The sequence below is a fragment of the Seriola lalandi genome, unplaced genomic scaffold (assembly GCF_002814215.2).
Source record: "Seriola lalandi dorsalis isolate HSWRI2012SDOR001 ecotype SW California unplaced genomic scaffold, Sedor1 jcf7180002053771, whole genome shotgun sequence".
Taxonomy (NCBI): Eukaryota; Metazoa; Chordata; class Actinopteri; order Carangiformes; family Carangidae; genus Seriola; species Seriola lalandi.
This window is the reverse complement of record NW_019524324.1, coordinates 317,564-331,207: the sequence shown is the minus strand read 5'-3', so window position 1 is coordinate 331,207 and position 13,644 is coordinate 317,564. Positions and strand designations below refer to the sequence as shown.

The window sequence follows — 13,644 nt, the reverse complement described above, 5'->3', positions numbered from 1 at the left end:
ATAAAGTATAAGAGCTGCAGGAAGTACAGATAGCAAAATACACTATTAAAAATGAAAGTGCTTGTTATAAGTGATCATTACTTTTAAAAAAAATGCCACCTTAATGTTGCAGATTATGGCATATATAATTTTTGGTTCACTTGTCTTAAGAAAATAAGATCTAGTACTCAATAATTACTTGGTAAAACGAAGACGTCTGCTGTGTGTAAAATGTTAATTGACAAAGTAACTCCAGCAATCAGATAAACGAGAGTAAAAAGTACAATATTTGTCTGAGATGTAGTATAATAATAATTTGATATTTTGATAATAATTTTGATTTAAAGGTACCCATGGAAGAAAGGTATTGAGTCTGATATTACTGATGCACTGAGAAGAATTTCAATATTGAATTTGGTTCAATTTTGGGCAGTTTAATAATCAGTACATCATATTTTATGTGAAGTATGTGTACTCAAGTACATTCTAAGGAAGTGATACTTGAATATTTTAATTACAAACTGCTTTATAGGTATACTTGGGTATACACAGGGGGGGAATATTGTACTTTGCTCCACTACATTTCACCCTGCCAGTTCCTTTGCAGTTACCCAACCACTGCTTTTCAGTGTAAAATCTTTGGCCAAAACAGAAGCAGTGGCAGAGAAGTACAATATTTTTATCTGCAATATTGACATGGATGTATAAAGTTTGTACAAAAACTAAATATTCTCAAAAAAAAAAAAGCAACACCAAGCTGAGAGTGGTTCCCACCTTTGGAAAACCCTCAGTGTCTTTACAGTATAACGCCACTAGAGGGCAGTACCACATCACCGCAGACAGATCAAATACTTGAGTTTATTCCAGCTGGGGTCTCCCTCTGCTGTAACTCGGACAGCCTGAGAAACTTGGTCAAATATGACGCGTTTTGTTTTGATTTGACACTGATGCTTTCTTTTTTCTCTATAGTTAATTGGTGTGTTTAATTTCCCGTGATCTCCGGTAAGGATTCAGCGGTGACAGTAGTGCTCAAATATGGGTCAAATGTAACTTTCCTTTTCTTTTCTCTTTCTTTCTTTCTTTCTTTCTTTCTTTCTTTCTTTCTTTCTTAAATAAACAGACAACACATGGTGAGTAAAGGGCTCCTACATTTTGAGGTACAATGCAGGAAACTGTGGTAGCACTTGAGAATAAATAAAAATATCAAAATAACTTGAATATATTTCCGGTTAAATTTCTTTCTTTCTCTAAATTTATATAATGACCAATGACTGCGTAAGTTTTACTGGGACTGTGGGTGAGAGATCAGCAATCTCACAACATCAGAACATATCAGAATATTTGAGCCGAACAAGAAGCAAGTATGTGTGTGGATAAATTACCCGTCAAGGTGACTGTAGGAACACCCTCCATCATACTCGGGCTCACTGGGCTCATATGCATTCCTGAACTAGAAGAGAAAGTATGATATCCTATACATACTATAGAGTAAACACATATTATAAATCGGTTAACTGTTATGTTACTTCACATGTGGTAATGCCGCGGAGAAAGGTGATACCAGAAGAAATATGTCAGGGGTGGCATAGAGAGGAGTGTGAGCTGCAACACACTTAGCTTACACCAAGTCAAGTAAAAGGCTGAATACCTCTGACTTAATGCACTAGATTGATATTAAACCGAAATAAACCAGTGACACAAAGAAACACAGGTGTATTTACTCAAACTGCACAATTTTAAAAGTCACAAAGAAACTGAAAGAAATAAGCCGTCATGAATCTGAAGTCCTTCTCCTGGTAGTTAACTGCCTGAAGCTTGTGTGCTCACATACAAAATGGAAATTTGAACATTTATGTCCAGAGTAACTTCCATGTGCAGGTCAACTGCTGTTTTCAAGCTCACAACTAAACTACAAATCCAAATCTTTTTCACATATTTAGGAAATTTCCATTTTTTCGGAGGAATTCAAGGGCGTTACATCTTTTGTTGGCTTAAAAGTTGAGGCTGAAAGAGATGTTTCTTAGCCATCGAGGGTGAGGTCATCTTCAAAATGTTCAGAAAGTAATTGAAACTTGAACACACACAGTTGCGTGACAACAGTGAAAACTCTACCTGCGGAGGAAGGTTGTGTGAAGTGATCGAAAGCTCCAGAACAGCTAAGGAGTGGACCTTGTGTTGAGATTGTGTAGACGTTATTAATGTCAAGACTGACCTTTGAATCAGATCAGTTTGGAGGACTGAAGATTCTTTTTTTTTTTCCTGAGTGATCCGAAAATGGAAATCGGAATAATTTCCATGATAATAGTGAAAAGCTCCAGAACTTAGAAAGTGGACCTTTAGTGTGATGCTTTTTTCAAGGGCAAGCTTGAACTTTCAATTTCAACTGATGCAAATACAGGCTACAATATTAAAGACTGTAGGTTATAAAACTTGTGCACATCTGCAATTACAGTCAATCTGAAACACATTATTGAACGTGCAGGATGATCTTTTCCCACTTGTACCACAATCGCTTGGACCTTTCAATATAAATTAAGGTCTTTTAAATGAACAAATGCATTCTGCCATCACATAGAGGCCATTTTTAAAAACCAAAATACACCAAGAAACGTAGCTGGTACACACGGTATGCATGAGTCGTCTACGTGTTTCAGCATGACCTGGAACACAAAGTGCCCCAGATGCATAGGACATGCAAGCACATATGTTGGACGAGCTCATTCGGCCTATACGTGGGGGTCTGTGTGCTTCACATGCACAGTGACATACTTTGTGTGTGCTGTAGGGCTCTGAGTGCCCCACCCCCCTCCCCTATACAACATGTTACCGGCTTCCTATAAAGACTACAGCTTGAACACAGCGTATTACTTTAACCTCCTCAGACCGAGCGGCCTCCCCAAAAAAACTGCCCCAAACCTCACAGCAGCTGCAGGTAAGATCACACATTTACTCCTTGTGCTTTTTTCCGGGCTTGAAAGAAAAGAGTGAAGGAGTGACCCGTGATAAAACACGCGGCTGGTTCTCAACTTCAGCGTCCGACTGAGAAAAGAAAAGTGTCCCATTGTCTCTGTTGTGATGTTTTTTGTTTGTCAGTTCTATTTTCTCACTTAAAACTTCAACTAAATCCATTTTTAGTTCTGAGCCCGCGTTTACAAACACTGGATATCTTTATTTCAAGAGTTCATACTGACTTATAAAAAAAAAAAAAACCCCACTTGATCCATCTAAAATGTTTGTTCATCCTCCTCAGATGATTGATTATGAGAGAGTCGGTTTGGTCCAAGGTTTTAAAAAAAGAAAAACTCATTGAAACTTTTGCATTAAGTAAATTATCAGGAAGTTTAAAAAACAAAACAAAAATAAATAAAGAGCTAGCGCTGCTGACTGGAATCAAATAAAGATTAGAAATGAACTGGATTATATCCATTGGATATAATAACATTTAATTTAGAAATAATAATAGAAAAAGGGGAAAGGAAAAATAAAAAAAAAAGCACTTGATTTTTTCCCCCCTTTTTTATTTCTTGAACATGTAGAGAAGAGACCACGAGGGTGTTACAAGACCATTTCTGTGATTTTTCTAAATGTCCAGGCAGCATTCTTTTTTGTAATTTCATCATCTTTGATTGAGATTGCAAGTGTGAGTTAAACTGATGTGAAAATCTTGTAAGTTTTTGGCTTTTTGCATCTAAAGATCCTGCAAATGCCAAAACTGAATCTTAAAGTGCTTAATTATATACATTCAGTTCCTCTGCACTGCCGACTGGATCTTAACTGACCTTTTCATGTGGAGGCCTCTAGTGCATGGCATGTCATCTATACATTTAGTGCTCTGGCAGTATAGATATAGATACTGGAAAACACATTTCTCCTCCTCTTTAAAGGGTGTTTTCTTGGAAGTACAGTCAGTTAGAGCTCGAGGTGAACTGGGTCATTTGAATGTAGATTAAGTGTTAATGGTTACTCTGATGCGCCTTAAGGTTTGTGATTTATTTGATGCCTTTTTAATTGACATGAAGGCATTTCAGATGGCACAAAAAGCTAAATGTTTACCACCCTGGGTTTTTCTTTTGCTCTACAAATCACAGGTTGTATTCACTTTTCCCTCCTTAAGAATTTACACTCATGTGTCAGCCCAGTTAGGTGGGAGGCTCTGTGACAATGGGTGGGCAAACAGTTTGGCTTAACAAGCTTGATCTGGCTCATTTAAGTGACAAAGCTTTATTCTTCTGTTAATTGCCCCCAAGAACTTTTTCTTTGTCTGTGGTTCAGCCATGTTGGCTTCCTCACAGCTGGGGCCCAAAATGGAGGCCGCTTCTTGGGTTTCATTGTCATGTACACCTTGAGTATGTCTGCCGCTAATGCACAAAACCGTTTTTAACTAACTTCAAGAAAAAGCCATTTATTTTTTGGGATTAGTAAAATAATCATTAGTTGCGACCCTTATTATTTTTTATTAATTTCTAGATTCTTTTTTTTTGTTGTTGTTTTTTTTTTTTTTCCAGATACTGACCCATAATTATTGAATAGTTTGGGTTTTTTCAGAAGTCTGAATTTATGTTTTCTTTGTTTAGTAGTAGCCAGTTACAGCAACCCAGTAAGAGCTTGTGCAGATGGAGAGCACAGCAAAACCACCCTGGTGACACCAAGAAACCATGGCAACAGTCATGTTCATGCCATACTCATGAATGTGGAAGATACTCAGACAGAGGAGCACAGTGACAGCACATCTAGACAGACAGTGAGGTTGTTGATGATGATAATGATGATGTCGTAATCCTGAGACACTGTTGTCTGGAGATTTTGTACTCGGCCTATAGTCCGGCTGCAGCCAATGACAGCTCAGCTATTGTTGAAGACGCTCATTCACAGGAGAGCCCCAGCTGTAGATGGACGGGCCGCAGCGGGGAGTGAAAAGTGACGTGAAAAGGCGGGACCAAGAGAGCGAGGAAGCAGCGCTGACTGGTTTTGATTGGCCGTTTCAGGGATGGTACACTGTGTACCCAGTAACTGTTTACAGGCCCCATCACATGTGGCTTTAATGCTGATTGACATCCTTTAGAGTGTGTGTGTGTGTGTGTGTGTGTGTGTGTGTGTGTGTGTGTGTGTTTTTTGTCCCCCCCCCCATTTTAACAATGTCTCAGGGAGAGATGAAGTAAATTAATTCAGACCTATCCCTCTTTGTGTTTTCATGGCATTCAACTTAGATGAACAGGCGAGGCCAATTTTGTGTCTCTGAAAATGAAGAAATGTTTTTAAGTAAGACGTAGTTTTGGCCAGTTAGGAGACGTGAGTCCATAGATGCCTAAGCATAGAGTCCAATGTTTTTACTACGTCCTTCCGAGTCACTCATTGAGCCCGCATGCCAGTGTTTTGAAATGTGGCCACAAGTGCCACACAAATGAGAAACACCCTCATTCATTTGTTAAGCCTCAGATAAACCTGAATAGTTTGCAGGTGATTCACTTGGCCTCGCACCCGAGCGTATAGTGAACCACTCCTTCACACTTACTCAGCAACTGAATCAGCTGCTAGTATTTGCGGCATTCAGAAGTTATGACTTGACACGTTTTGTTCCTGGTACTGTACACGTCTTTGAGCAGCAGCTGAGATTATCTGTGTTAACACAAACGGATTTTTAAAGCCGGGTCAGAATTGTAAACATTACACGACAGACTGAGAAGTGATCTGCATGGTGAGTAAATTGAATTAAATGTGTAAAATTGGCGGAGTGCTCCTTTTTAAGCAAAGTATGGCATACTTCTGTACTGACCAGGTGATTGTTTCCATTACAAGCTCTTAGCAGGTGATACCTGAGCTGACATGCAGTGTGTGTGTGTGTGTGTGTGTGTGTGTGTGTGTGTGTGTGTGTAGGGTGTATTTGCAAACAGGCCAAAGCATTTCAACTATTTGTGATATGTGTAGTCAACAAATTAGCTGAGGAAGATGACAATAGAGAACTTAAAAATAGTTCTGACCTACTCAAGTTATAATAAAGTCCATGAAGCTGGTAAAAGAAATGACAGCTGTGTGTACATTATATAGCAGCTGGATGATTTTCAGTTTTAGCTTGTGAGTAGAAGACACAAAAGGTGAATGAGGTGAAAGTGCTTGTTGTTGTGTGGAAGAGGCAATGCCATTCCCCGTGTTGTCCCTGTCATTTGGAAACAAGCCATCATCCCTGCTTCTAATCATAGTCGCTGGCAGCCTGGCACATTGCAGGTATCCAGCCCATTAGATTGCCAATTGATCACTGGAAAGTGATGTCAAAAGCGTCAGCCCCTTTTTGGTTAGACCGCAACAGTGGGGCCAGTTCTATAAACGAGACTGACTGAGTGAGTGAGTGAGTGAGTGACTGACTGACTGACTGACTGATCAAGTTACACTATTTTAAAGATTTGGCCAAATGCTGCGTGACTGAGTCATGAAGTTACACCTTCAGTCAGCCAGTGTTGGAGTTTCTCTGTTGGCCATTACTTTTTCAAAGTGCCTGCTGTGTTCCCAAATTGCGGTCCAGCCATATACTGGGTGTTTAACTAGTCTTGGCTCCTACTTGTATCAGATTAATGACTTGCTGGGAGTCATATACCAACTTAATCCAACCTAATCTCCTAATCATAGTGTTGATAATAAAACCAAAAGCCCTGGATAATTGTTTGTCGTAGCAGATCAGACACATGAGTCATTTCTGAGTTTGAGCCACGCTCCTGTAGTGTTTGTTCAAGGTGCAACTTGTATCTGCTTACTGCTTACAAAACTATTCACTGTTTTTTAAAAAAAAAAAAAAAAAAAAAAAAGTCATGCTGTATTTTTGCAGATCCCATGTCAATCAAACCCCTTAAAACTCAAAATGCATGAAGTAAACACTCGCTGTCTCTATCAAAGATCCTTGCAGAGAGACTGCAACTATTTGTTCAGTGAAATGGAAACGTATTATATAACACAAACAGCCACTGGAGTAATTGAAACACTCAACTAAAATAAATAAATGTTAATAAAGGGGAACTTATCGTCCCATGTTTAGAATCTGGAGGTTTATGATGTTCTTGACTGACAATCCTGAGGGCTGTGTCATTTAATTTCTGCCCTAGTTTGAGATTAAATGGATAAATCAAGCTGGTTATGTAACCCTACACTTTGACATGCAAGCTCTAAGAGAGCATTGCTATGTCTTATTGTTGTGTTTGATTCCTCTTTACTTTGTGTTGACCAAATGAGCAAATCATACCCGACAGCTCACAAAGGGTTTTTCTTGTTTTGGAAGGAGGTGGGAATGGGTGTGTTTGGGAAAGCAACCCACAGAGAGTAATGCATTTCGACAGCAGTGTGTATGTGTTTGAGAGTGGGCGGATTTTGTAGGCGAGCCCGCAGATCTGGTTGGGTGAGAGCATGGTTGTATAAAAAGGCGGAGCACAGCGCAGGAGCTCTCAGTAGCTCAAGTTCATCACCATTTGGCATCTGTTTGGATTTTCAGCGTGGCTGGGGAGTAGAAGGTCTTGCTGGCCCATTGGACTGGCTTTTTGTTTTTGTTTTTGTTTTTTGAAGGTGAGGAATCCCAAGCCGTTGGTTTTTCATGATTTGACACGCGGAGTGACTTTTTAAGCTTGGATTGCATTACTTTTTCTCTTAACGGGGGGTGAAACTCAAGCAGTTTGGTACATTGATGCTTCACATATGTCTCACCTTCTCCGCAATCCTCCACCTCACCTTCCCTGGACCCCTAATCTCAGATGCACTGATCGAAGCCCATCTGAAAATGGGCTTTGACAGGTGGTTGTTCTTGTTTATGAAGCGAACACCTAGCAGCTTATGTCTTGTGATGTACAATCTCTTCTGCTTCTTCATCTAGTCTTGCTGGGATGCCTTTTTAAGGTGACCATTTTCCCAACCTTGCACCCGTTAAGATGATCCACTTTGTACAGTTTACAATGCTAAAATCTTGGGCTTTGCCTGTTGAGTACTTTGTGTTCTAAACTCACAGTTGGATGGACGTCTGTCCCGCCATAAGCTTTTATCTGATATTCTGTCTGAACAATTTGTGTCCAGTAACCATATAAAACTTCACTTAATTGATCAGTTGCATATAATATTGTCTGTGTGAATTAATGAAATTGTCCTTTTTCTTTGCTGCATAATGTTATGACGCAGCATGAATAGAGGCTCTGTTGCTCCGGTCCAGATATAGTTCAAACATGATAATTTAATAAAGAGGGTTTTTGGATCTGACCTACTTGCCAAACTGTGTGAAGTGGGGCAGACCCAAAGGAATTCCAGATGTGAGACATATGATCATAGAATCTTACTGTATATGTTGTGTTTCTATGTGTGGCGATCATATTGGATCTGCACACAGTGCAGTTTTGTGCCATGGCCTCAGGCGTGAGATGTTCCTTCCTCATGCATGGATCAGACTGCTTTGCTTAGTTTGGAATCCAACAGCAGTTTTGTTGTTCCTCTTTTGGCAGAAGTGCTTTTATTTTTTTTTATAATTGAAAGTTTGACAGGGAAAGTCGGTTGTATCTGATACTTCTATAAAAGCATAAGTCATATCTAGATTTGTCTCCCTCGAGACAGGACTATATTAATATCAATATTAGATTTATATTTTCGATGTATTTCGGGGATGCAACAATCAGGTGGATACTTTAGTTTTTATTTCTGTGTTGGCAACTTTATCCGTCATTACTCCTTTTTTTTCCTGTTTGATTGCTCTGCAGATACCAATTGCATTCTCCATTTTCTTTATAGGTCTTGAGAGCCGCCCCAGCTCTTCCCTCCAACCCATCTAACACGACATCTGCAGACATGATCATCAGACTGGGCAGACTGACACCTGGATACTTCCGCCTCCTCCAGGTATATTCAGCTTCACCACTGTTTACAAATGAACACTGAACTGATCAAATACTCTTAATTTCAGACCTGTAATTTCATACTGTTTGATTTTAATTGTTTCTGATGTGGAAAATGAGTGACGGATGCTTTATACAGGGAAATTATATCTAATCTTCATCCACTAAACCGTCTGCAGGAGAATTGTGGAATTTAAGTTTACACTTTTTATCCATCACTGTTGTCTTTATCCTACCTACACGGGCTATAATCTGAACTGCTGTCAGACAAGGGGCCCAGTGCTGTTCTGTGACCCACAATCCGCTTTCATCACCAGTATAATCAGGGGTGACACTAATCATTGTGATATCATTTCCTCAGTTTCTTTTGTTCCTCCTGCTCTCATCGTAATCCACTCATCAGTAGTGATCCTCCGTATGCCTCGCCATTGTGTAGACGTTTTTGTTCGTCTATTTACTTTTAATTTGAAAACAAAGGCTGTCCCCTCGTATAGCTGTACAGTGACTCAAATGCTTAACACACCGTAGAAAAGTTGATTGCTGTTACATAAGATTTGACACATGGGCACGACAGTAAATTCACTTTGCTAATGCTGAGTAATTGTACTGAAGATTTCATTACCACAGGCCACTTTTCAGTTGATTGTTTAAATGCAGCTCTTTGGTTTAAATGGACAAATATTTCAACATATGGTTCATTATAAAAAAATAAAATCAACTCAGATAAATGCTGACTTAGTAAAGAGACAAAGACGTGATAGATTCTGAAGCTGCGGTTGAATTCAGTACGTAGGGACAGGTAGCTGTCTGACCTGGATTTCAGCAGCCAGTTCCACTGTGTGTTACTGTATGTTTTGCTCAGTTCAACTACATGCTTAATTGGCATGATCCAAAGAGAGTGCTAAACATCTGTTTTAAAAAAATTAGTTGTTGGTTCTATAAACATTAACACTAACTGTGTGCTATACTAGCATTTTGCTAACACGTGTAGCTCGTCCTACCTGTATCGCCAGAAGTCAAGTCTTGTCTGGCGCTGTGTGTGTGTGTGTGTGTGTGTGTGTGTGTGTGTGTGTGTGTGTGTGTGTGGCCAGCTGTCTCAGATGCCTGAGATATTCCTATGTCACTGCTTCAGGCCCTGTAAGGTTCGAAGAGCGCAAGGAGGGGCTGTACATATAGAAACCACATACAGAGGGCATGATCTGAAGTAGGCAGTAATTCCTTATCATACACAACCCACTGTTTGATTCTGGGTGCATGGTTTGTACTCAGGACATTGTGTTCCCATTTTGTTGAAATCTCTCCCCCTCCTAAATGTTTAATCACTGCTCTTGCCAAAGGTTTGCTCACATGGCAGAGGGCTATGGAACTAAAGTTGGAGATTTCAGATCTTTTTTTTTTTTTTTTTTTTTTTTTTTTTTTTTTTTTTTAAAAGGAAGAAACATCTCAGGACAAACTATGTGGTTACTTGTTTGCTTCTACACAGGTTTGGCCATCCAGGGTTGAACATCTCAATGGCTCATTGTTTTCACTGTTGGCTCAGGCTGACCTCTGACCTTTTGGCCTGTTTGTTTTTTTGTCTCTGCAGAGGCAAGTTGCTGGTGAGGTGCAGACGCAGCCACAGGACCGTGCTGTCAACCAGATAGCCATGATGCTGGCCATCATGGGCCTGAGTTTGTCCTACTATAGTGCCAGACAGATGACGGAGAAGGTCCAGGCCCAGCCTGCGCCCTGAAGAGACTACTGGACTACTCTGACCGTGCTGATAATGGATGAGCCAATGAGAAGTGAAGGAGTTGGAGCGAGGAAGCAGGAAGCACAACAGTGTCTTCCATGACTGCACTTTTCTCACCTCACAGTCATAGTCACACTCAGACAATGAATTTCTGGTATCCCTCACTCACTGTGCGCAGAGATTTCAAGGCTGCTGCTAAGTGTTTTCTGTACTTTCTGTTGTCGGGACCTTGAGGGATTTGTGGGGATGGCTCACTCGGGGGTTGTGGATAGGGCTGGGTTTATGTGACTGGTTTGGGTGGGTGATCAAAACCAGCCGAGTGCCAACTGGGTCTGACCATTAGTCATTACAAAGGTACATGCTTGCAAGATGCCGTCAATGCTGTTCAGAGGAACAAAAATAAAGGGGGGGGGGGCTCTTAAACAAGTTTTTGCCAGTGCTCAAAGCGTGGCCAAACTGGGTTAAATATGAACTGTAATGCCTTTTTAAGGGAAGGCTGACTGCAATTGAGATGTACCTTGTATTGAAGTGATGATGGGCCCAGAACATGGTCAAAGGGGATGAAAAGTTAGCTCAACCCATTTTAGGTTTTCTGTATATTTTTTTTTTTTTTTTTTTTTTTTTTTTTTTTTTTTTTTTTTTTTTTTCTCGCAGAGCCTGTGAACAGACCAGGAGCTGAACTCACATACTGTCAATATATATACTGCGAAATGTATCTGTCAGCTGTCCAGAGATCGAGTGAAGAATATTTGCACAAAACTTAAATATTTTTAAATACTACAATAGATCTGCAAAGGGACTTAAAGATACTACTCACTTTTTTTTTTTCTCATTTTTGATGGTGTCTTTTTTTTCTGTGACTTCACACTGTTTAACATTAAGAGTTTAAAGTCCTGTTAATAAGATGTGACGACCTAGATAAGCACCCTGGTTAAGAACCCTTCCTGCAGTATCAACTACATGTTAATGCAAACATTTAACTTTACTGAACATTGCATGTGTGTGCAGACTTTTAATCATAATTCATGAGTCTGTCTTTTTATTGATGAATGAATGAATTAATGTATTACTTTATTTTGTAATGATTTAATAAAGCTGTGAATATTTTGAACGAACAGTGGATGTTTAGTATTGAAAACCATCCAGATCAATCCAAAGCTCATATTGTTTTTTTTTGCAGAGACAGAGTTAAGTAAGAACAGTCCTGAGATTGGAAGCTGCAGAGCTTCAGTATTTCCTGTATCGGAGAATCTGTGGTGTCATCTGCACGCGACAGGAAGTGGTCAGGCTGTAACACACGTTATGTCTCTCCTTAAGTGAGTTGGCCTTTTTTTCGTTTCTGCCTGATAGTGTGCCCCTTCGCACGCAAGCCCAAATTTATCACGAAGTAGCAAGACTCTGGTTGTGTAGGGATGGCTTTGCTCGAATGTCGCAATTAATGCACATGAGCATAAATTGCTTCTTTTTTTTTTTTGGATGCCGAAAATGTAAGGAACATGCTCATCAAGTCTTTTAGGTTCAGGTAGACCTGAGGTATCAAGTTGTCTGTCAGTGTTTTGGATTATCCACTTTATACTTTAAGGAAATCAAAGATGGAAGGGTAAAAGGAAAGTTGATGACAGTTTTTGTGTGAATCCAAAATGCTCCACATAAAAGACCTTTCAGTAATTTAATGAGATCAAGTTGTTAAACTCAAAGAAATAAGATGCTGGAAGTGATCGGGGATGATTTCAGTTAGCTCGCTTGAGTATCTGGATGGTAAATAAAAGCACACACGTGTAGTCTTGCATATTACACAGCAGCCTTTTTCGTCCTCTCTGAGAATATACATGGAACGTTCTTCATACGGTTTTAAAAAAAAAAAAAAATTTTTTTTATTTTATTTTTTTTTATAGATTTTCATTCCTCACTAACAGAATGATGTTGGTCAGACAAAACTGGATTTCTGGATGTTTTGGCACCTTATTCCCACGCTCCCCTGCTACACAGTCGGGTTTGAGGTAGAGTGGCGACAGCTTTTCTTCTACATTCTCCCTTTCTGTCGCAGGGCGTGGAGTTTAGAAACTGCGCATGCCTGCTCGCAGGCTGATGTGATGCCCTGTGACAAGCTGAGACCTCGTTGGGCGCCACGTGCCCCTCTGCCCACGCCGCCATGCTCCTCCCCGTCCCCTCCCCCTTGCACATCACTGGGCAAAAATACCCCCATTGGTGTCTCGGTGATGCTAGGAAGAGGACACAACCCTTAACGAAGAGCGCCCATTGGCTGACCGGTGATGCGTCACCAAAATCGGCCTGGTTCTAAGCCACAGAGACAAAAGGATGGGGATAAGGTCATTGGTGGGGAATGTGGATGAGAGAATCATTATTTGGGATCAGGGTGGGGGCTCCATTGCCTTTTTATTTTATTTTGTTTCAACATCTAACCAATTCTCAGCAAGGGGCTTATGAATGCACTCGGAGAGAAGTCGCCATAACAGCCAACACCAAGTAAAGTTATGTAAATGAGATAGCTTTGTAGGTGCTTGTGAAGGGCCCTGAAGCTTTTCTGTAAAAAAAAAAATAATAATTTCAGGATGGGTGGGACTCAGAGCTGCAGGTGTGAACAAGAGACACAAACACGACTGTTAAACTCAACCTCAGGTGAACGTCACCTTTAATTTTCCAGCCACTGGGTTCACAATTATCATAAACATGTTCAGCTTGTGTGTGCATGAAAGATCTTTGAACTGTATGACCTTCCTTATTCTAGACAGGCTGTATAGTGATGAGAAAATATTGTTTTGGATGATGTTTCTACTGACTGATCATTTTAAGTGTGTGAATCTGTTTATTGGGCTCTACAGTTTATGAAGTAGCTTTAAAAATACTGTATATACCCCTTCTCATGGGGTGATGAAGTTCTATAACCTTACAAGGCATTTACTCCTGTCTCTGAGAATATTATGTTTTGTTGCTGCTTTATATTCACTGAAGACATTAAACTAAAGTCTTTGATTTAAATGATGTTTTGATTAATTTTATGAACTATGCTCTTGTCAGAAAAATACTTCTGAAAAGTTATACAGATTAGATCGTATAGTC

General features: G+C 40.0%; 1 protein-coding gene across 2 annotated transcripts; it reads left to right on the top strand.

Annotated features, from left to right (window-relative positions):
- The first annotated feature begins 2,794 nt into the window (after positions 1–2,794).
- LOC147819394 (transmembrane protein ZNF593OS-like) lies at positions 2,795–11,678 on the top strand. 2 transcript variants are annotated; one of them, XM_087172795.1, is made up of 3 exons: positions 2,795–2,907; positions 8,728–8,835; positions 10,417–11,678. In XM_087172795.1, exons 1-3 carry the CDS (start codon positions 2,800–2,802, stop codon positions 10,561–10,563), a joined length of 363 nt encoding a protein of 120 aa, XP_087028921.1. In that variant the 5' UTR covers positions 2,795–2,799; the 3' UTR covers positions 10,564–11,678. The 2 variants fall into 2 exon arrangements, with proteins under 2 accessions (XP_087028921.1, XP_087028919.1); XM_087172793.1 differs by lacking the exon at positions 2,795–2,907 and adding an exon at positions 7,545–7,851.
- The last annotated feature ends 1,966 nt before the right edge of the window (positions 11,679–13,644 follow it).

Excerpts from the sequence above, each read along its gene's own strand:
- LOC147819394 (XM_087172795.1), top strand. The coding sequence starts at position 2,800 with ATGTTACCGGCTTCCTATAAAGACTACAGCTTGAACACAGCGTATTAC. Across the intron at positions 2,908-8,727 it reads CCCCAAACCTCACAGCAGCT|GTCTTGAGAGCCGCCCCAGC; the intron begins GCAGGTAAGATC and ends TTTTCTTTATAG. Across the intron at positions 8,836-10,416 it reads GATACTTCCGCCTCCTCCAG|AGGCAAGTTGCTGGTGAGGT; the intron begins GTATATTCAGCT and ends TTGTCTCTGCAG.